General features: G+C 43.0%; 1 protein-coding gene across 5 annotated transcripts in view; it reads left to right on the forward strand.

Annotated features, from left to right (window-relative positions):
- Positions 1-2,590: 2,590 nt before the first annotated feature.
- UBR3 (ubiquitin protein ligase E3 component n-recognin 3) overlaps positions 2,591-23,186 on the forward strand; it is an 88,068-nt gene continuing 67,472 nt past the window's right edge. For 4 of the 5 annotated variants that reach the window (XM_088656407.1, XM_088656472.1, XM_088656480.1 and 1 more), the window contains exons 1-10: positions 2,591-3,265; positions 10,673-10,812; positions 11,726-11,884; positions 12,734-12,880; positions 13,461-13,510; positions 15,671-15,737; positions 18,021-18,151; positions 20,208-20,436; positions 21,078-21,257; positions 21,822-21,955. In XM_088656407.1, the coding sequence (XP_088512533.1) occupies positions 2,802-3,265; positions 10,673-10,812; positions 11,726-11,884; positions 12,734-12,880; positions 13,461-13,510; positions 15,671-15,737; positions 18,021-18,151; positions 20,208-20,436; positions 21,078-21,257; positions 21,822-21,955 (1,701 nt within the window). In that variant the 5' untranslated portion in view covers positions 2,591-2,801. The remainder of the gene's footprint in view (positions 3,266-10,672; positions 10,813-11,725; positions 11,885-12,733; positions 12,881-13,460; positions 13,511-15,670; positions 15,738-18,020; positions 18,152-20,207; positions 20,437-21,077; positions 21,258-21,821; positions 21,956-23,186) is intronic. The other variant, XM_088656462.1, reaches the window with a different exon arrangement.

The raw sequence follows: 23,186 nt of genomic DNA on the forward strand, positions 1-23,186 counted from the left end.
AAAAGAAACAGCAGCCCCCTCGCTTTAGTTCCTCTTGCTGCTGCAGCGAAAACCCGGAGCAGGAATCCAGCGCCTGCCCTGGAAGCGCGAGAAATGGGTCGGAAACTGCCACTTCGGCCAGGGACCCCAAGTTGGGTTGCCATGTGTTTTTTTTAAAAAAAAGCAGGACACCTCGAAAGTTGTGGAGCTTTTTTTTTAAAGGAAGATCCCAACATTGTTGAGCCAAAAAAGACCTGAGATTTTTTTCTTTTTGAAATAATTTTATTTGATTTTACAAATGAAAAATTAATTACAATGCCAAATACATTGATGTAAAATGATATTTCTCTGAAGTGTGCAACTTCCCCCCACCCCCTCCATGGGTCCTATTGTCAGCATTTCCAACTGCATATTATTTCATAGTCTGTGTTTGGTATATGTCCATATTGTCCATGATATTTGTTGCATTAAAAGTGAAGTTAAAATCCTTCTAATGTTTTCATCTGCTTTCGATCAACTTGCCTAAGATCCAGGACAAAGAAATCACAACCTTTTGGAAATTCAAACCGGACGTCAATTCCGCCTTTGAAATATGGCGGTCCTACACCAGGGAGAAGCAGTTTGGGGAGCGAGAAGTCCATTTGAACTCGTAATCGCCTGGTCGCTTGATTCAGCACAGTTGGTTTCCCTTCTGCCTAAAAGCCCCATTGGATCAGAGGGGTGGATCTGTCCGGTTCTGCACAGATTTTTAAGCGATTGCAAACCCGCTTAAAGCCCAAGATTCAAATGTGCTAACTTCAGTACAGATGGCAGCTTTTAACTATTGCATTTCATGTAAGCCACTTATGTAAGATGTTACGGGGAAGCAGCATACAATTCTCAGCCGAATAAGCTGCTTTCGGAAACCCAACGCCCGCCGATCCATGTCTACTCAGAAGCAAGTCCTGTTGAGTTAAGTGGGATTTACTCCCAAACTGATGTAGCTTTCGGGGAGTTATATGGGGTGAAAGGGCAGCCAGTGTCCATAAACCCTGTGGAGGCCCCAAGGCAGTCGAAATCTCAGTGCCCCCCTAGCAAATGATCTCCTAATACTTGACTAATTTTCTTTCAAGATCAAATCAATATAATTTTGATCTGTTGTCGGGATCCCTAAAAGGTGTGGGGTCGGCCCCTAGGTCTACTCTGCCTATTTGGTAATCAGGCACTAAGGACACCCAGACGCATTGATTGAAAACTTTCTGTGGCTTTTGCATATTTGCAACCATTTGTTTCACCGCTTTTAGTGCTGGGCGACAGATGTTAAGAGAGGGCTATCAGGAGTGGGACGCATCAAAGGTAGCAGCACTTGTAGTGGAATACCCTTGCTTGGTTATTTTCTTTCAAGAACTAATCAATATTATTTTAATCCATTTTTGTGGGGTCCCTAAAAGGCATGGGGCCCATAGGCTGGTGCCTACTCCATGGGCAGAGCCAGAATTTTTGTTGGGGACAGAACCTCAGATTTGATTTTTACTGATTTTGGGGACGGGATAGCAGCCCACTCTGCCCATAGCCTATTCTACTTTTCTGGTAATCTAGCACTGCTTCCAAACCTAGTGGGTGCCTGAAGGAAAGAACCATCGGTCAAAAAACGTCAACCTTCTTTGTGCGTGGCTCAAAGGCCCTGCATGTACATGCCACCCACACGGTTGTTCCCTTCAAACCAGTGTTTCCCAAGCTTGGGTTTCCCGCTGTTTTTGGACTACAACTCCCATCATCCCTAGTTAGCAGGACCAGCAGTCAGGGATGATGGGAATTGTAAACCACCACCCCCCCCCCCAAAAAAACCAGCTGCCGCAACCCAAGTTTGAGGAACACTACCTGGGGGTGCTTGTTTTTATTTTGATTATATATTTTGTGGTTTTATATTTTGATTTTGTTCTGTGGACTGCCCTGAAGGCAGCCCTGTTTAAGGAAGTTTTTAATGTCTGGTGTTTTATTGTGTTTTTAATATTTGCTGGGAGCCGCCCAGAGTGGCTGAGGAAACCCAGCCAGATGGGCGGGGTATAAATACAGTAATAAATAATTGTTATTGTTATTATTTGACTTCTGGGTACATAATATTATTATTATATTATTACATTATATTATTATTATTATTATTATTATTATTATTATTATTATTATTATTATTATTAAACCCAGGGGAGTCAGCTTGAATAAAATATTGAGGGGGGGCAGGTAAAGCTCACCTCACATGACCGATCACATGATGTGGTGCACAATGGCAATGCCCATTAACTTTGGCCTCAAATGTTTTATGGAAACGGGAGTGTCCCCTTCGGCCCCTAGCTAAAGAGTTGGGTTGGGACTCTATAACGCGCTTCTCGCTTCTGAGCGGACACGCGAAGGGGGGCCGTTTGGCCAAAACGCGCCGCTTGGCTAGCTGTGTGTCGTGTGAACGCCGCTAGCGCTTTTCGTTTCATGCGTGTAGTAGGCGCACCAACCCGCACTGCTGCCCTCCACACACCCCCATATAAACACGCAGGTTCCTCCGAAGCTGAACACCGGAGGGGGCGGGTGTGTACAGTAACATCGGGGCGGGGAGGCGCCGCCAGGAGCCAGCCGTGGCAGAAGGAGGCGGCGGCGGCGGCGGCGGCGGCGGACCGAGCCGAGCCGAGGAGGCGGCCTGAGGCGGGCCGACTTTCCCGGCTATCGCGAGAGGCGGCGAAGGGAGGGGAAAGCGGAGCCGAGAGGGCCGAGAGCGAAGGAGCCCGGCGGCCGAAGCTGCGTCGCGGTTGCTGAGGGGGGAAGAAGAAGCCTCGGAGGCCGCCGCCGCCGCCATGGCGGGCGCCGCCGGGGGCTCGAGCGCCCAGGAGAAGCGGGACACGGCGTCGCGCCTCAAAGCGGCCCTCAGCCTGAGCGCGGACGAGAGCGAGGCCGCGGCGGGCGAGCTGCGGTCGCTGCTGGAGACGGTGCTGAGTCCGCCGAGCGGCGGAGGCGCCGGGGGAGGCGAGTCGGTGTCGGAGGCGCTGGCGTGGTGCCGCTGCCTGCTGGCGGGCGGCGAGCCGTGGGACAGCTTCGTGCAGGCGGTGCGGGCCTACGACCCGGCCACGCTGTGCGGCCTGGTGTGGACGGCCAACTTCGTGGCCTACCGGTGCCGGACGTGCGGCATCTCGCCCTGCATGAGCCTGTGCGCCGAGTGCTTCCACCAAGGCGAGCATGCCGGCCACGACTACAACATGTTTCGCAGCCAGGCCGGCGGAGCCTGCGACTGCGGGGACGGCAACGTCATGCGGGAGGCCGGGTGAGTACCCCGGGGGGGGGGAGACATTTGGCTAGGGCGGAGGGAGGGGGGAGCCCAAGGGAAGGCCTCCCCTGCGGGTGCCTGCGAGTGGGTGGCAACCCCCCCCCCATCCCTCCATAAAATATCCGAGGGGGCACCTCCAAAGTGGATGGGCATTGCCATTCAGATGGTGCGTGTGCGCCACGTCATGCGATCGGTTATGTGGGGTGGGTCTTTACCTGGAAAAAAAACACACACAATATTTCATTCAAGTTGGCACCCCTGACATCTGGGAGAAAAGCGAGAGTCCCTCCCTCCCTCGCTTTCACGGACAAGAATAGTGAAAATAATAGTACCAGGGAGGACCGGTTGACTGTCATCTTCCTGTGTGCAAAATCCTGACCTAATCCACCCTATTAAGTAACCCGGAGCAAGCTTGTTTTTGCACTCATGGGCTCTGTTTTGACTCCAGAAACGGACAACAACAACACAATTATTATTACCGGTATTATTATTATTATTATTATTGTTATTATTTTAGCTATATGCCACTGATCGGACTGGGTTGGCCCAGCCTCTCTGGACAGCAACCGACAAAAAAGAGTAAAAACCCCACACAACATCAAACAGTAAAAACTTCCTTGAAGAGGGCTGCCTTCAGGTGTCTTTTAAAAACCACATAGCTGTTTATCTGTTTGACATCTGCTGGGAGGGTGTTCCACAGGGCATACCTGCCGTGTAATCCTAGGCGTGTCTGCTCAGAAGCAAAGCCGCACTGAACTAAATGGGACTTGTGTACTCTGTAAAGTGCTGCACACATTGATTGAATTATTATTATTATTATTTTATTTCTACCCTGCCCATCTGTCTGGGGCGGCTTCTAACACATAAAAAAACGTAATAAAACCCCAGACATTAAAAACTTCCCAATACCAGTAATAATGGATGCAGAATTGCAGGCTGTTTGCGGAATAAGTTTATGTGGTGAAGTGGGCCTTGTGGAAACTTTGGTCCAGCAGAGGTTTGTCCATTGGGGCAAAGGTGGCTGTGCGCCATCAACCTCAGTTTGGCCTTAGGCAGTCTCCATCTGCCCTCCTTCAGCCTTGCATCCAGTCCAGGAGGTGGCACCTGATTGTTGAGCTGGCACATGAAGCAGGTGGCGCTGTGGTCTAAACCCCTGAGCCTCTTGACGGTTCGAATCTGTGCGACGGGGTGAGCTCCTGTTGCTCTGTCTCAGCTTCTGCCAACCTAGCAGTTCAAAATCATGCTAGTGCAAGTAGATAAATAGGTACCGCTGCGGTGGGAAGGTAAACAGCATTTCTGTGCACTCTGGTTTCTGTTATGGTGTCCCTTTGTGACAGAAGCAGTTTAGTCATGCTGGCCATATGGCCCAGAAAGCTGTCTGTGGACAAACGCCAGCTCCCTCGCCTTGAAGCGAGATGGAACGCCGCACCCCATATTCAAGTTTGGCTGGACTTAACCATCCAGGGGTCCTTTTCCTTTTTTCCCTTTGCTGAGCTGGCCAGAGACATAGTGCTGTGTATCTCCTTAAAGTTTTGTCTTATTGGCACCACTTCCAAAATGGGTGGAGTCTTATGGGATGGGGAGATAGAAAAATTTGTGGGGGGGGGCATTGATTTGGCCTCTAGGGCAGGAGTCAACCACCCCATCCTACGTTATTTAATTGTACAGTGGTACCTCGAGTTACAAACGTCTCAGGTTGCAAACACTTGAGGTTACAAACTCTGCTAACCTGGAAGAGTTACCTCGAGTTGAGAACTTTGCCCCAGGATGAGAACGGAAATTGTGTGCGGGTGGCGCAGCGGCAGCAAGAAGCCCCATTAGCGAAAGCACGCCTCTAATTAACAACAGTTTCAGGTTAAGAACAGACCTCCGGAACGAATCAAGTTTGTAACTAGAGGTACCACTACTGGGATTCCCTGCAGTGCAGAGGTTCCTGGGAGAAGTCAAAGGGTATAATGTGCTAAGTGGCTTCTTGTTGTTTTTTGAAGCATTTGAGGGTGGGAGTACCTGCTGTTGCTGCAGTAATGGACAGATGTAAAGCTGTGAGGGTGTAATTTCAGCAGCGCAGTAGTGTTTTATTGGCAGGGCGAGACGATGAAGTGCTGCCAAGTTATGGAAGAGTCACTAGCTGCCATATTGAACGCATGTGATAGCTGGAGTCATCCTATCCCCTACTCTCGTTTTAGTAAGGACTGAAGTGTGAACTCTGAAGGTATGCCAGTATGTAAACAATTCCCAAGTGTCGTCTGATCACCATGATAGACACTGTCCATTGTTGGCAGTGCCAGCTGTGGAAGTTGGCTGTTTTTATTTTTGTGTGCTAATGCTGTGTCATCGCAGCAGGCAAGCCTATAATTAAAATGTAGCTGTGCCTTACAAATTCAATTGGTGGGAAGAATATAATGCAGTTGTCATAGTTTCCAAAAAGATTGCTTCCTGATCTGTTTGACTGCTAAATTGCTATGAGAATCTGTGTTGTGTTGCTGGATTCTTCTTGTTGAAGTTTGCATCCTTGATTATCGATGCAATGTGAATGTGGGGACAGTGAAGTGGGAATGTGGGATCTGATAGGGATTATTTTAATTTAGTGATAGTGTGTAGTGGCAGTCTGCACTTAGGTTTTCAGATGTGCCAAATATTCTTTTGGATGACAAGTAACAGTATGTTTTGACAAATCCAATATCATCACATTTGAAGGAGATGTAGCAAAAGTCAATAAAGGTGTTTCCTGGATTATATACTTGAAGTTGATGTGCAAATGAACTCAGTTAGACCTAGTTCCCAGAAATAACAAATGGAATTGTAAGGTTGTTACATGTGGCCAGGTAAAGGTAAAGGTAAAGGGACCCCTGACCATTAGGTCCAGTCGTGACCGACTCTGGGGTTGCGCGCTCATCTCGCATTATTGGCCGAGGGAGCCGGCGTATAGCTTCCAGGTCATGTGGCCAGCATGACAAAGCCGCTTCTGGCGAACCAGAGCAGCACATGGAAACGCCGTTTACCTTCCCGCTGTAGCGGTTCCTACCGGTATTTATCTACTTGCATTTTGACGTGCTTTCGAACTGCTAGGTTGGCAGGAGCTGGGACCAAGCAACGGGAGCTCACCCCGTCGCAGGGATTCGAACCGCCGACCTTCTGATCAGCAAGCCCTAGGCTCAGTGGTTTAACCACAGCGCCACCTGGGTCCCATACATGTGGCCAGAGGGAACCTAAATTCAGGTGGTCATTATATGGCTATCTCCTTGAATTGGACCACTTGTTCAAATACTTTGGACTTCGTGTCAATGAGAAACTCTCATGGAAGTTACATCTGGGTGACATTAAATTATCAAGAGCCAGGTCCATTGGCCAGCTCAGCAGATTTTTCTGTACAAAAGAAAACCAATGAATTAATGCTGTTCTCAAGATCTTTGTGGCTAAAATCAAAGCACAAATGCAGAAATCTGGGAAGTTGGAGCAAAGTGCAATATGGAAGTTCTGCAAAATAAATTTGCACTAGCAGCCAAGAAGCTGCATTCTAGTCATATCAAGAATTATAGTGTATTGTAAAGTTTTATCCAATGTTTTGTTACCCCTGGAGGATGACATACATGGTTGTTAATGGTTGCTCTGTGATTCCATAGCAAGTCTTTCTTTTAATTCATGTGTTGTGTTGGAATTTTATATATATACACACACAGTGAGGGGGAAAAAGTATTCCTGTTGTTATTCTATCTCTGACAGCTACAATAAATATACCATTCAAATTATGGACTGGCCATTTCTTCGTTAGGGGGCAAACAGGCAAATTTAGCAGGGGATCAAACACTTTCCCCCCTCACACTGTGTGTGTGTGTGTGTGTGTGTGTGTGTGTGTGTGTGTGTGTGTGTAATCCTACACATAGAAAACTGGCATGTCAAAAAGAAGGCTAGTTTCTATGTTCTTGGAAACTTTTAAATTGAGAATTCAAACATATGAACTCCACCTTCCAGAAAAAGGATTACCACCTCCTCTTATACTTGTAATAACTAGTATTTAATTCCCAACAGTCTTGCATTAATTAATGTATCTTGTGAAAACAGTGAATGTGTTTATAACATAAGAGTATGCTAATTGCTGTAGTAACCAATATCCAGTGAGACTTTGTGGTAGCTTTTATGTCTTGGCAAATCTGCTGATTCTTCCCACTGACTTGATGGAAGTCACTATTTAAGCTAAGGAGCTATCAAGTATAAAAGATAAAGCCCCAGTCCCCTTTGGGTAACTGAAGGGGTTGGTAGAAAGTGAGCTATTTTGTGTGTTACTTCTTAGTTTACAGCTGAGATCTTTTGGACTGTTTCAAGTTCTGGAATAGGAATTTGCCTCTACAATTCTAGACTTTTGTCTTTCTCATTGTTCCCATTCATTCTTCACCTCTCCTTAATATTGTCTACCCTTCCCATGGTCTGTATGAATATCCAGCAGACCAACCAAGACTGTATTAGTCAAGATCATCCTTTATCTGTTTTGTGTTTTAAGTTTTCCATCATAGCAAGCAGTTGCCCTCTCTTTCAGGTCAACATTAACAGCTATGTAAAAGGTCAGGTTTCTTGGTACTTTTGCCACAGCAAGAATTTCTAGCATGCAAAGAAATAAAGTTCAAGTTGTATTCTGCCTGGCACTACTTTTGTTGTTGTTGCTGAAATCCCTGGTTGATTGTGTCCAGTGTAACGTCTCTTAAAACAACCTCCTTGGCTGCTGAGCCAATGAACAGTTTTCAATAAAGCTATGATTCACAGTACTGTGTACCCATACACAATCTCTTGTCAAACTAAACTTTCTAAAATTTACTTTGCCTGAATACATTTTGGCTTTGAAATCAAGATGGGTTTAATTATTCATCTACCTCTTCCCCCTGACACTTTAGAAATTTTGGGGCTATAAATAAGAGTATAGAAGCTCAGAATCAGGTAGTTGCAATGTGGCTTTTGTCCGATACCACCCCACGAAAACCCCAATCCAGTCAAATGCTGAGAGATGTTTTTTGGTGAATCCAGGCAATTACAAAGTGGCTTTTTAAATCACTGAGTGGTTTTCTGTTTTTAAATTCATCCACTTGTACTTTAAAACAACAGCAACCCAGGCTTATGATTATTAGTGAAACATTTGTATTGACATTTTAATTTTACTGCTGTTACGTTTTTATACAGTTGTAAAACAAATGAAAAAACTTCATTTGTATTTATGTAGAGGATGCTCTTCAGGGCCGTCTTAAGCACCTCTGGCGCCCTGGTGCGATGGATCCCTCCGGAGCCCTGCCCTGTTTTCCAGCACGGCGGGCGGGCGGGCTCAGCGCGCATCGCTGCTGCCGAGGGCGCTGCTGCGCGACGGAGTGCCCGGTGGGCGCCCACCTGGCGGGCTGGCGCCGTGACTCCCTGCGCCACCCAGCCTGGCCGTAGGGCCGGCCCTGATGCTCTTTAACTAAAGATCATGCCAAGATCATTAATATCTAAGGAAACTACATTAGCTATGATAAGTAAAGTGAAATTTTTGAATACAATATAGAAGTGAAAGTCATATGAGAAATTAAAAAAAAATCAGCTGAGGATTTTGCTTTGACAGCAAGCCTTCAGGAACACGTATTTGGCAGGGCAACAACATAGAAGCCAAATGTTATTTCAGTGGTTTATTCAAGTAAGTGGTGTTGGGCATACTCATGCATAACTGAGAATGTGTTCTGTACCAGACCTTTAAGTGAAACATTCTTAAGTTATGTCTTAGGAGGAATTATATAGACTGTTCTCTGAAAAATCTTTTTTGTAACACGTGGAGTCTCTTTTTCCTCAACCATTTAATGCAGTGATGGCCAAACTTGGCCCTCCAGCTGTTTCTATCATCCCTAGCTAACAGGACCAGTGGTCAGGGATTATGGGAATTATAGTCCCAAAACAGCTGGAGGGCTGAGTTTTTCCATCACTGATTTAATGTATCCACAGCTTTTCTTTTGTTGGTATTTTTTTGCCACTGCAAGGATAGACCAGTGTTTTTTGTGTGGTCAGGACAAATCACAACTTCCTCTTAAATAAGCTCTAAATTATCTGCAAATACTGTAGTTTGATTTCTCTCTGTGTTGGATTTGTGTTTTGTCTTTTGTATGTAATAGCCATGACAATCCTTTTTTCTCTTTCATTTCTCCTGAAATTGTAACTCTGCTTCTGTTGTAGCATTTAAAATTGAGTGAGAGACTGCTTTCTGAATGTGTGCAAATGAAAACATTCCAGCTAGTACTGCAAGATTCAGTAGTTGTTTGTCTGGTAGTACAGATGTTTCTATGGCAAGTCCTATATCAGTGAGCTGTGAGAAAGGAACTTTCTTCCCAGTTTCTCTACAGTTTATGGCAGGAATGGGGAATCTGCAGCCGACCATATGTAGTTGTTGGGAGTTGGGAGTCCAGCGATATCTGGAACAGGCACAGGCAAACTCGGCCCTCCAGATGTTTTGAGACTACAGTTCCCATCATCCCTGACCACTGGTCCTGTTAGCTAGGGATGATGGGAGTTGTAGTCCCAAAACATCTGGAGGGCCGAGTTTGCCTGTGCCTGATATGGAAGGTCACATCTTTCTCATGACTTGGATAGTTTTGCATTACTTGGTGGGTATAAAGTTCTCGTCTCGTCAGCTCAATAGAGCTGGAAAAGATTCAGAAAAGAGCAACCAAAATGACCAGGGAGATAGAGCAACTTCCCTTTCCTATGAGGAAAGGTGACAACAGTTGGCGCTTCAAAGTTTACAGAAAAGGTGAGTAAAACTTCATGGTGTGAAGAAAGTGAATAGAGAAAGGTTTTTCACTTCTTATAGTGCAGAACTTGGGGAAATCCAATGAATCTGGATGTTGGAAGAGTCAGGGCAGACAAAGGAAAGTACCCTTTCACTCGGTTAAACTGTACAATTTGCTCCCACAAGAGTTAGTGATAGTCACCAACATGGATGGCTTCAAAATAATATTTCATGGAGGTCATGGTATAATCAGTGGCAACTAGTAACAACGACTGTGCCTCTGAATATCAGTTACTGGAACTTGCAAGGAAAGAAAGTGATGTTGCACTCATGTCCTGCCTTCTGTAAAAATCTGGTTAGCCACTGTGACATCAGGATGCTGGACCCAGTAGGCTCTTCTAACATTACTTTCAGTGCTATTTTTTCTAGAAAAAAGAGGTGCCGGTAAACCTCCCTCATTCTCTTAGAATGGCAATGGTGCCCACCTGAGAGGTGCTGGAACTTAGTTCCTATGACTTCCCTTTGAGAAAAAAAAAGCCCTACTTAGGTTTATGTTTACATATGCAGCCATAGCATGGTTTGTTTGTTTTTCAAAATTAGCAACCACCTGTTCTTTGTTATTAATTAGGTGGCTGAGTATGTTTAACTTTGTATAACTTTATTTGTAGGTTTTGCAAAAGGCATCGGATAAAATCAAGCTCAGAAGTTCCGTCTGTTCCAAAAGATCTGTTGATAATGTCAGAACTAGTTCTTCCACAATTCATCTTCTGTCTTATTCAGTACTTACGGGAAGGCTATGATGAACCAGGTATGGATGCTATTAATATTTTTGGAAAAGTTCACAAGGCAGATTCCCAGTGCAACGAATAAGTGTTGTTAGTTTCATTTTTGTGACAGTTACAGGTAGGTAGCCGTGTTGGTCTGCTGTCAAAACAAAATAAAAATAAAATAGAAAAATTCCTTCCAGTAGCACCTTAGAGACCAACTAAGTTTGTCATTGGTATGAGCTTTCATGTGCATGCACACTTCTTCAGATTTTTGTGACAGTCTATTTTGTTCTGAAGGTAGGGATGATTTCAAACTGCTGGTGAATTGCAAGTGGGCTTTTAATAAAGTGTGATGTCAGGATTGTGAAGTTGAATATGATCAGTGAAGCTTAGGTTAGCCTTCTCCCTGCCACCATGTAAGCAACTCCTTATATTTTGCAAAATGAGAGAAAAGCTGAAATCCTAGCAAAAGTTGATGCAGAGTGTCCTGGGTTACACAGAAAAGAGTGGAGTGGGAGAGAATTATACTTTGAGTGGAGTAAGCCATGGTGTGAATGCTGAGATAGAGTTCAAGATAACTGGGAGCCATAACGATAGTCTGAGAGTAAGGGAAGAATTTAGATACCTGATAATGTTAGAATTGAGGGAATGAGAGGCATCACTCTGTGGAAAGGAAACAAGAACTTCCAACATCCTGTGTTGAATATAAAAAGAAAACAAAAGCTAGTTGCTTGGTTTAAAAAGTTTTTTACTGTTTTTTCTTTCTTTATTGATCATAGAGATGTGAGCAGCTTATCTCTCATACAAATATTGTAATCAGCAAGGGGTGTATAATCTAAAATTTTAATTGTTGGGATGGGGTGATGTTGTAACAGATTACCAAGTAAGGAGCCACAAAGTAGCTAGAACGGTTTGCTCAATCTGCTACAAACTTCTTGCTTGTTTGTTTTTCAGTTCTTGATGTTCCATCAGAGAAAGACCTTCACAAAGTCCTTCAGATATTGGAATCCCACATTTCATTTCTGGAAGATCTGACAAAAATGGGAGGAGCAATGCGTTCAGTCCTTACTCAGGTTTTGACAAATCAGCAGTTCTATAAAGATCTTAGCTCTGGTGAGTTGGTATGTTATTATGTATTGAGGAGTTTTTGGTATTAACCATGCATTCTGTACTTTAAAAAGTCACAAAATAGTGTGGGTATGGGAGAAGGGAGTGGCATTTATTATTGCCGATGATGTCACAGTCTGCGACACACAACCACAATTCCACACTGGTCTTGTGGTAGTTGCAGATGTGCTGCCAACAGAGGAGTCAAATTTTCCTTATGACAAAGCACATTGAAAACACTACTCAAAGGAAGGTATGTGAATCCCATGCATCAAATGAGTTATAGGGCATTTATCGTGTTGCAAAGCCCCAAATGTATTTAACTCTGTGGGCTATTTATTGTTTAATCTCTAGTCAAACTTTCTAACCCATTCAGGCTACAGGAAGCCCAGTTCACTTTCTGCAGCTGATCAGCTGTCAGTTGGGCGGTAGTGGAAAGGTTGCTGTAACAGTGCTGCTAAGCAGTGGGAGGGTGGGCAGCAGTTTTAGTTGCCTTGGGATGGCTGTGGAGTGCAGGCTTTGATCTGCCTGCCCAGAGCTCTCAGTGCAGCTAAAATTGCAATCTCTGCACTGCCGATAACAGTGGGAGGGCGGAATTTTTAGCTGCATCAGGATTACTGGGGGTGGCGTGCAGACTTGTAATGGTTAAAGTTGCATCAGAGTTCCTGATGCAGCTGCAAAGGGGAAGATTAAACTGTTATTGTGAGGTGGGGAGGATATGTGTGTAAGGGGGAGGAATGCACTGGCAGCCCAGCTGCACACCATCACATCTGCAGAAAGGTGGCCACCCCTGCAATAAGGCTTGGTGAGGCTGGTCCCTAGAGTGAACGTAAATCTTTTGAAATATGTTTCCAGGTGGTGCAGAAAATGCATGTGCGAAGAAAAGCCACGAGATGTATCTTGTAGCTCTGAAAGGTTCTGGACTCACATTTCCCGAAGACAAGGCTGCATGTGGAGCGCAGGAGCAAGCAGCTGGAGGAGCAAGCTCTTCAGTAGTTCAAGGTCTCTCTATTTATTTATTTATTTGAAAAATATCTTTGTTATTTGAAGACTCTTCTTAGACTTGCAGCGTTGCCTCATGTCTGCTTCTGAAATAATTGACAGAATGCAGTTGAAACTACACAGTACCAGATAACAGAGAGGAAAACAGAACTCCTTTTCAATTGCTACAATGGGGGAATATCTCAATTCTTACACAAGTAAATTGCAATGGAAGCATTGGGTCCCTTTGATCCTATCCATTAGAAAATGTGTAAGTTCGAATGAGCACTTAGTAATTGTGTGGCACAAGGTCACATTTCATTATCAGCAGCAGCACTACCCCCAGCAACATGCATTTCTGCGCTGTTCCAGGCTTTGTCCCAAACCACATGTAGCACTTTCTGAAGTATTTACCATTTTCCTCCTAGTGTTTTATTTCCAATATTGCTAGACCTAATGCAGCCCATGCTCGAAAAATAAATCCAAACTTACATGGAGAGATAGGTGGGGGCATTGTTTTTTTAAAATGAAATTATCCAATTATTCTTTTGTCCAGTTGTGTATGAATTAGAAAAGCTAATTTCATGTTTAATTTCTCAAGGTTTTGCAGGTGCCACGCCAGCTTCAGGGCAAGGTGACTCTTCAGATGAGGTGAGATTTCTTCAGAAATAAAAGAAAGCACAATAATATGTGAAATAAATTGAAATACCCTAATTTTTATCATGCTTGCCTTTGCTAACATGTACTGTAGACTGGTGGTGTCAGCCCTATAAGCCATTAAACAGAAAACACAGCTCTTTGTATTGATGTAGGGCCAGTCCCTCCCCGCTTTCTCCCCTAGGAGAGTTGTTAATACTGCTTTCGTTGAACTAATTTTAGCAACACTGGGGATCGCAGTGTATATAGCAACTTCTGGAAATAACGCTAACTCATTACTATGTCAGATTCACTTGCTGGGGCAGGTTTTAACTAGTGTTAATGCAGCTAAGGATGTGTTTCAGCTGCATCTTTCCGGTGTTCTTGTATTGACAACAACGGCTTGTTCTTCACCAGGTTCCTTTTCTTAGAATTTGTAGGATAGGAATACTTCTTTCTAACAGGGCGCTCCTAAGCATGTTTATGCAGAAGTAAGTCCTGCTGAGGTTGATGGGGTTTATTTCCTAGAAAGCATGCTTAGGATTTAACTGGGAGTAAGTCCCATTGGAACACTGGGTAGGCGTGCCTGGTATTGTTCTGCACATTAACTATGCTGGGCGAATAACTAACAACATATGTGTGTTTATATATACACATTTTTAAAACAGAAATAATAAAGGACCTATCAGTTGCAGATGTTTCCCAAGAGCTCTTGTAAACCGGAGGTAGGACTCTAGATTAGATGCTGAATAAGCATCTTCCTGAGATCCCTTTACCTTTGTAAAGAAGAGTAAAGTGAGAAAAGTGGGGAAAGAGTCTGCTGTTTCAGTAGTTCCATATCTGGTTCTAATCTAGAACTGGGTTCTTGGCTGCTGAACAAGAAAGATTTTGTTGAAGCACGTCCCACATCTGCATGCAACCAGGAGTCGTATGCTGCAACTGTGTGCATCCTCTAGTTTTTCGTGCACTTAGATGCTGAAGTCCTGTTTTTTCTAACATGTAAATGACGGGAATTTCCCATGGCAAATAATAGTCCATCTTTTTTTAAATTAAAAAAATGGTTCTTAACAGTAGCCTGGCTTAACAGGAATATAACTGGTGAACCTTTCATTGATACCGATATCAGTGCTCACTGAGTGCTCACTGGAAGGACAGATCGTGAAGCTGAGGCTCCAATACTTTGGTCACCTCATGAGAAGAGAAGACTCCCGGGAAAAGACCCTGATGTTGGGAAAGATTGGGGGCACTAGGAGAAGGGGACGACAGAGGACGAGATGGTTGGACAGTGTTCTCGAAGCGAAGCTACCAACATGAGTTTGACCAAACTGCGGGAGGCAGTGGAAGACAGGAGTGCCTGGTGTGCTCTGGTCCATGGGGTCACGAAGAGTCAGATACGACTAAACAACAACAACAAAAATCAGTGTTGGGGAAAGCTTTATGAACTCAATTTCTGCATAACAGGCTGCAGTAAAAGTTGCCAGAATAAAATGCCAGAAAAGAAAAGAAAATAAATCTTTGTTTGAAAACCTTAGTTCAAAACTTTTTGCAGTGTTTTTGGATTTTTGTTCAGCTTCAGGAAATGAACATATTGGTGGCTGCTTCAGAGTCATTTTCAGATGCGAATGCAAAATGAACATGTTGAATGTTTATAACATTTGCACATGATTTCTGGTTAATGCTGAACTGTAATTAAACAGATGTGGAGGGGGGAAATAATTGGTTTATATCCAGAACAATTTATTAGAAGTTTGTTGTTGTTTGTGCAGCAGAGTCTGCTATGCTTTTAGCAGTGCTATTTATAAGCTAATATGTTTCAAAGTGCTGCTGTACTTTCACAGTTTTTAAAAACAAAACAGTAGCTATTTTAAAAAAAATGGCAGTGTAACCGAAGGTGAACTCAAATCTTTGAATTAATGAGACCCGGCTAAAAATGATACTTAAGACACTTCATATTTGGACAGTTTATTATGAGGGAATGAATATGTAAGGTTAGGATTTAGACAGGAATCTGATACAATGATCTTTACAGGGGGAAGTGGGAATGGGAGGGTAGCACAATTATACAGTTCCTTTGTTTCCTTCTTTTTTCTTTGAAAAGCATATTAATAGCATATATAGTCCTGGACAGTAAGATGTTTTATATTGATCCACTTTCAAACTCTTTCCATATCTCAGGAGGACCAGGATGGTGGCCAAGGCGTGGGAAAACGCAAGAGGGTAAAACTAAGCAGCACCACCAAAGGTACATTGGCATATAGTTTGTCAGCTACTTTTGTGTTTTTGTATCTTGATGTCACCAAGCCTGATCAGTTTTTGATCAGTCTTGACTGAAGAATGCAGGATGAGAAAAGACTGAGAAATATGCCGGCATGACACCAGAATTCACTGCTGCCACCAGTGTCTTGTATTAGTTGCATATGTTTCCTTTTAAGCTGCCAGTAAGTTTGCAGTATGCCCCTTGATCAAATGATGAAGAGCGTTCTTAGAGTTGTATCATACGGGGCTTTTGTTTCCTCTCTCCACACACACACACACACACTGCCACATCCCCCCAGAATCTTCTTTGGTAGGTTCCCCAACCCTCTGGAGCTGATTTTGAGGGTGCATGGGGGGATGGAGAGGAGAAGAGCAGAAGAGGAAGTTCTGGTGTGTGCATGGAAATCTGATGTAGCAGCAGAGCTGCAGTGTTTGATACAACCCTCAACATGTAATCGTATTACATATATATATATATATATATATATATATATATATATATATATATATATATATATTACACAGTATTTTCCTTGGGGCAAGGAATTCCATGGCTCAGCTTTCCACAAGCTAAGTACATGCATTTGATCTGGAGGTATTTGTGACCCACCTTCTCTGTTTTAGGCAGAGGTTGCTGAAGCAGAGGGCCTATGCAGAAAAGGCTTTTTCTATTATATTTTTCCCTATCCATTCCCCATAATTTTTTCACCTTGTAATTTCTTCTCACAATTCTCCTTTCATAATCAACTTGTACCTTATTTCCCTGCCCCCACTGGCCAACCCCACACCCCATCATTTTCTTTCATCCCTCCTCTCTGCTCCTTTTTTCTTTCATTTCTTCCTCCTTTAGCAGCTTTGCTCTAGCACCTTCCTTTCTATTCTCAGTTTATTTTATCACTGATAATCATAATTATAATATCTCACTTTCTAATTCTCTTCGGCAACACCTCTGGAGGCCTCCCTTCCCTTCCTCCGTTCTCCTGGCCACTTTCACTTTCACTCAGCAAGGAAAAAGCTCCAGGCATTGGTTCAACTAGAAGGCTTTGGCATGGGCAGGACAGGCAAGCGACTAGGCATTGGGCACACTGAGGCCCCTCTGAAATTGCCCCGGGATACATTGACGGGTCCCTGCTGTTTGAGAAGCCTTGGTGCAAATTGTTATGAGCGGCTAACCCCTTCAGAATTCTACTGAATGATGTGACAAGACATGAAAGATGACTGTCTAAAAAAAGAAAAGAAAAGATTGTAACCTAGCTGCCAGGTGGCAGGCAATTAGTATAATTTGCACATCATTTTCATGGATATGGTTTGTGTCAAACTGCAGTTGATGGATGTGTTGTGCCGGTTCTCAGTATTATTATACTCCCTTTGTTATCCTTAAAGACAACCCTCCACAAGCCATTCAGCCATCAGTAGTTAGGAAAAACAATTAATTTAGATATGTCTCTTCCCCCCCCCCCCCATTACTTACTCAGAAACACACCTTTTTACAGAACTTTTTAAAAACAGTAGGCTATTCTGTGTGAAAAGGGTACATAGTGTGTGTTTTGATTTTTAATGCTTGCTGGGTCTACTTTAGGACAAGAGGGTGGGTTTGGAGGGCCTTGACTTCAGTAGAATCATAGGGAACAGGATAAAGCTGAAATTCTAACCAGTACCTGTATGTACCAGATAAGTGGCCCCGGCACAGTGGGCAACCTGTAGGCTGCAGATCATTGCTTGTATACTCCTGTATCTGTAACCTTTAATTATTCACTATGAATGATCAGCAAGCTGTTGTGTACATTTTTCTTTCTGTCCTCCATTTTCTGCAGCTATGGTACCTAACTCTTAAGCAGCCTTTTAAGCTTTGAGCAGATGAGATGAAAAACACTGGCCTGTTTATATCATGGGGTTTGTAGTTGCTGTGTGTGATTTGAATTGTATGGAAGATTTGTACTGAAGTCTTCTTTGAAGAAAAAAAAACCTCTGAAAATAAAGTTCTCTGGGCCAGCCAGATGTACTGACTTGCCCAGGCATAGGCAAACTCGGCCCTCCAGATGTTTTGGGACTACAACTCCCATCATCCCTAGCTAACAGGACCAGTGGTCAGGGATGATGGGAATTGTAGTCCCAAAACATCTGGAGGGCCGAGTTTGCCTATGCCCAATCTAGTTTTTCTCTTAGTAATAAACTCCAGATTCTTTTTTTTTGTTAGTAGAAAAATATTAAAGAGTTAACAATATTTCTTAACAGCCTCCTTCCACTTTTATTACTCATTTTTGTACAGATCAATCCATTATGGATGTTTTGAAGCATAAATGTTTTCTAGAAGAATTATTATTTTGGACAATAAAATATGAATTTCCCCAGAAGATGGTAACTTTCTTACTCAACATGCTTCCAGATCAGGATTATAAGGTATTTGTGTGTTTCCTCTTTCCTTTCCTGTCAAAACACTTCCCCATTGCAGTTTGCATTTGGCACGGGGTAGGTATGGCAGAAGTTCTTCAAATGCAGCATTTATTTATTTTTACTGTAGCGTAAGGTTGCTGGTTGAAAATAGTGCAAAAGAAAATAAATAGCTCAGACTGTTAGAAGGAACAAATTTAGAAACCTGTATAAGCGCCTGTTTCTTTTATGAGCCATAAAAGGACGGAGCGCCCTCTGCATAGCTGGTGCTTCCTCGTGGTTAGCCATGCAATAGCTTGCAGTTATTGTTCTTTGAGTTGCAGAGCTAGGATGTGGAAACCTTTTAGTTTTCTGAAACTCCGTGCAAAATTTCAACTGCTAATGGAGCCCACAAGAAAAGGTCCAGATTTCTACACATGTGATGGTTTCTTAGCACTTGAGTGCTTTGGATAGCTCCAACTTACTATTAAGGGCTTATCATATATGATAACAGGTGCGAGTTCAGACTCTGCTTAATAAGCTGCATTATGAACAAGGCTCGTTCCCCTTTCACGCAGCAGATTCTCTTCTCTCTTTGTCGGATTGACTTATAAACCTGGAACCCTTCTGTTGACTCTAGGTTTTCCATTTCATCTGAATCAGCAAACTATGGCTAACTGCTTCAGGATCTGAAGCCACAATTCAAAGTTGATTTCATATCCTAGCTTGCTCCAAATACATTAACCATTGTTTCCTGGTTGGGTTGTAACAGGAAACTATACGTAGCTGAAGACTTCCTGGCTTGTTTTCTTGTGCAAAGTAATAATAATAATAATAATTTTATTATTTATATCCTGCCCATCTGGGTGGGTATCCCAGCTACTCTGGGCAGCTTACAACACATAATTTTTTTTAAAACATTAGGCATTAAAAACAGGGTTGCCTTCAGATGTCTTTTAAAAGTCAGATAGTTGTTTATTTCCTTGCCATCTGATGGGAGGGCATTCCACAGGGTGGGCACCACTACTGAGAAGGCCCTCTGCCTGGTTCCCTGTGGCTTCACTTCTTGCAGTGAGGGAACTGCCAGAAGGCCCTCGGAGGTGGACCTCAGTGTCTGGGCAGAATGATGGGGGTGGAGACGCTCCTTCAGGTATGCTGGGCCGAGGTTGTTTAGAGCTTTAAAGGTCAGCACCAACACTTTGGATTGTGCTCAGAAACATACTAGGAGCCAATGTAGGTCAATGTAGCCAATGTAAGGCATCTCAAGGCAGCCCTGTTTAGGGAAGCTTTTAATGTTTAATGGATTTCTGTATTTTAATGTTTGATGGATTTCTGTATTTTAGAATTTCTGTTTTGTTGGAAGCCGCCCAGAGTGGCTGGGGGAACCCGGCCAGATGGGCGGGGTATAAATAATAAATTATTATTATTATTATTATTATTATTATTATTATTATTATTATTATTATTCAAGACTGGTGTTCTATGGTCCGCTCTCAGTCACCAGTCTAGCTGCTGCATTCTGGATTAGTTATAGTTTCCAGGTCGCCTTCAGAGGTAGCCCCACGTAGAGCGCATTGCAGTAGTCCAAGCGGGAGATAACTAGAGCATGCTTCACTTTCGCGAGACAGTCCGTGGGCAGGTAGGGTCTCAGCCTGCGTACCAGGTGGAGCTGGTAGAGAGCCGCCCTGGATACAGAATTGAAGTGAAGTGACTGTGTTCAGGGGCACAAAGCTTGTTCATATTCCACCTGATTACATTGAGATGTAATTGTACAAACATGCCCATTGTGTCCTCTAGATGATACTTTCCTGGACATCTGGCCCTCATTAACAGATTTTTAAAAAGCATTTATGTTAGCGGAAGTACAGCCTGATACAATGCAGAGTGAGGCACACATAAAGTCCACTGAAATACAGTAATTGGATTGGGCAGCATGTACTTGGATAGTAATTGCCCTGCATGGCACCCTAGTCTTGGTTTTGTGCAACTACTGGTTTAATATACCTTCGGTAACACTTCTTATTGAGACTTGTTCGGGGGTTGGGAATGCAAATGGTAACGCTAACATTTATTTTATACCCTGCAGATTGCTTTTACTAAAACTTTTGTGCAGCACTACGCTTTTATTATGAAAACCCTGAAGAAAAGCCATGAATCGGATACCATGTCTAACAGAATAGTACATATTAGTGTCCAGTTGTTTAGCAACGAGGAGCTGGCACGTCAAGTGACAGAGGAATGCCAGCTGCTTGATATTATGGTTACTGTCCTCCTGTACATGATGGAGAGTTGCCTTATTAAAAGTGAGCTTCAAGGTGAGTCGAATTCAGAATTTGCTTTAAGAGCACTTGAGAGGCGCACATGGAATATTCTCCGCCTGTATTTAGGCTTCTTTCTGTAAGGGGGATGCAATCTGTTGGACTCCATGCTAGCAGTTGGCAGGGCTAGAGTCCAAGGTGGGCCACCCCTTCGTCTCTCTTATCCTGCTCCCTTCTTTCCCGCTTGTTTCTCCATCCTCTGCACTCCCATGAAATTAGACCCAAGTGCCACAGTTTATCCACCTGTGGGCTGTAGTGGAGGAGGGTCTGTTTTAAGCTTTCTAGCTTAAATAGTGAAAAATGGCTAAAACAGAAGGAAAACGGCCCCTTCTTCCTTCCCCTTCCGTTCCTTTACCGGAACATGCAGACAGAGAGACTGCTTTGCATAAAAGAGAGAAAATGTTGGAGAAGATCATTATTGCTGTAGTCTTAGACATAAAGACCAGATTCAGAATTTACTGCATCTTGGAAGTCCTCATGGAACTTAACTAGCATGCAGGCTCCTTGTGAGGTTTGGGAGAAACAAGGAAGGTGGTTGTAAAGTGAACGAGGAAGTACTGATACAGGTAGAAGCTCTGTGTGTATGTTTAACATTAGCAGCCTTAACCTTTATGTCTTCAAAACCACTTGCCTTTTAGATGAGGAAAACAGTTTGCATGTAGTAGTGAACTGTGGCGAAGCTCTACTCAAGAACAACACCTACTGGCCACTTGTCAGCGACTTTATAAATATCCTTTCACACCAGAGCGTGGCTAAGAAATTCTTGGAAGACCACAGGTTATTAGTAACATGGATGAACTTTGTATCATTTTTCCAAGGTATGTGTCGCTTTTGCTGATTATGTGCCCTAGTATTGACTGTCCAACTATATATACCTATATTAGATAGGGGATGGGGGGCACTGTGGTCTAAACCACTGAGCCTCTTAGGCTTGTTGATCAGAAGGTCAGCGGTTCGAATCCCCATGACGGGGTGAGCTCCCGTTGCTCTGCCCCAGCTCCTGCCAACCTAGCAGCTTGAAAGCACGCCAGTGCAAGTAGATAAATAGGTACTGCTGCGGCGGGAAGGTAAACAGCATTTCCGTGCACTCTGGTTTCCGTCATGGTGTTCCATTGCACCAGAAGCGCTTTAGTCCTGCTGGCCACAAGACCCAGAAAGCTGTCTGTGGACAAATGCCAGCTCCCTCGGCCTGAAAAGCAAGATGAGCGCCACAACTCCATAGTCACCTTTGACTTAATGGTCCAGGGGTCCTTTACCTTTTACCTTAGATAGGGTTTTGATTACTAACTTTCCTTTTCTGTGTGTTTGAATTGCGTACGGTGCGAAAAAGATGGTGTACTGGTTAACTGTAACTTTGCGCAACTTTGTCTTGATCTTTTAAGGAATGAATTTAAACAAGAGAGAACTTAATGAGCATGTTGAGTTTGAATCTCAGACCTACTACGCTGCTTTTGCTGCTGAGCTTGAGGCCTGTGCCCAGCCAATGTGGGGGCTACTATCACACTGCAAAGTCAGGGTAAGCTGAGCACTACCTCCCCCTTTGGTTCTCTAGTGATTAAATATTTTAAATATGAAATATGCAGTTTTAGAAAGTTGTACACTCTCCTTGTGTTACATTGCTGTACACACCCCAGGGCCCGTTGTGTACCTTGCAGTGTTTGACTCTCTCTGAATTTTGTTATATGATAGCATTGCGCTCTTCGTTTAATGCCCTTAAATTTTTATTTAATCAACTATATTCGTCAAGGTGAGCGGTAAAACTCCTTTTGAGGATATGCTCGTTAATCTGTTTTCCTGTTACTGAAAATGTGTTCAGGTGCTTTATTAGTTATGTTGTGCAAATAATAAAACTTTCATGCTTTTGATGGAAGTCCTTCAAAAATGTGCCTTGCTATCAAACACAGAAATGCAGGTCAAGTGACTCCAGTTTGAAAGTACATTTATTCTCTCAGCCCCCACTCCCAAGAGCACAAAATGTGTTAACACTGCTGAAGAATTGTTGTCAAAAACCATGGTTTTGGTTTTTTTTTATATACTTTGATCCAGGGTGGATAAAAATCAATGATTTTTTTTAAAAAAAATCAAAAAAATCGGATTTTTTTGATTTAAATCGGATTTTTTTGATTTAAATCGATTTTTTGATTTAAATTGGATTTTTTTTAATAAAATGCTTTTTGAGGAAAACATATTACCATCCAAAGGTTATTCCATCATGAAATAAAGATTAGTTTTTTAATTATGTAGTATAAGGTTGTATATGTTTAATTTTGGGGGTAAATAAATTCCATTAATCCATTCACAATGTCATGCTCTTCCAGAGGTTTTTGTAAGATTATTGGGCAGTTTCTCTGCCTACAAGATATTATCACAGGTGCTTGGTTTACTTTTGCAGTTCTCAAAACTGAATTTGACTCAACAGAGATCACATGCCTCTTCTTCACAGCAAAAATGTTATAACATGAACAGAGTTGAGAAAAAGACCTTAATCCTATTGTTCTACAAACCTATGAATACAGAAACGACCCCTTCAGTGCTAAGTTTCAAGAAGTTCACTGAACAGAATAGAAGCAATATTTTTCTGATTGTTTGGAGTAGACAGTATTTAAGCTTTTCATGTGTAGGCTGGGCTGACAGTCTAAGTTTCTTAAAATATATATATATATTGTTTTTGTTTAGCCAAATTAGTTAACAAACATGGATGTTTGTTTAAGCAAATAACATATGGTGTAATGTTATTGTTTCAGTTG

Source organism: Zootoca vivipara, chromosome 1 (assembly GCF_965207765.1).
Source record: "Zootoca vivipara chromosome 1, rZooViv2.hap1.1, whole genome shotgun sequence".
NCBI lineage: Eukaryota > Metazoa > Chordata > Lepidosauria > Squamata > Lacertidae > Zootoca > Zootoca vivipara.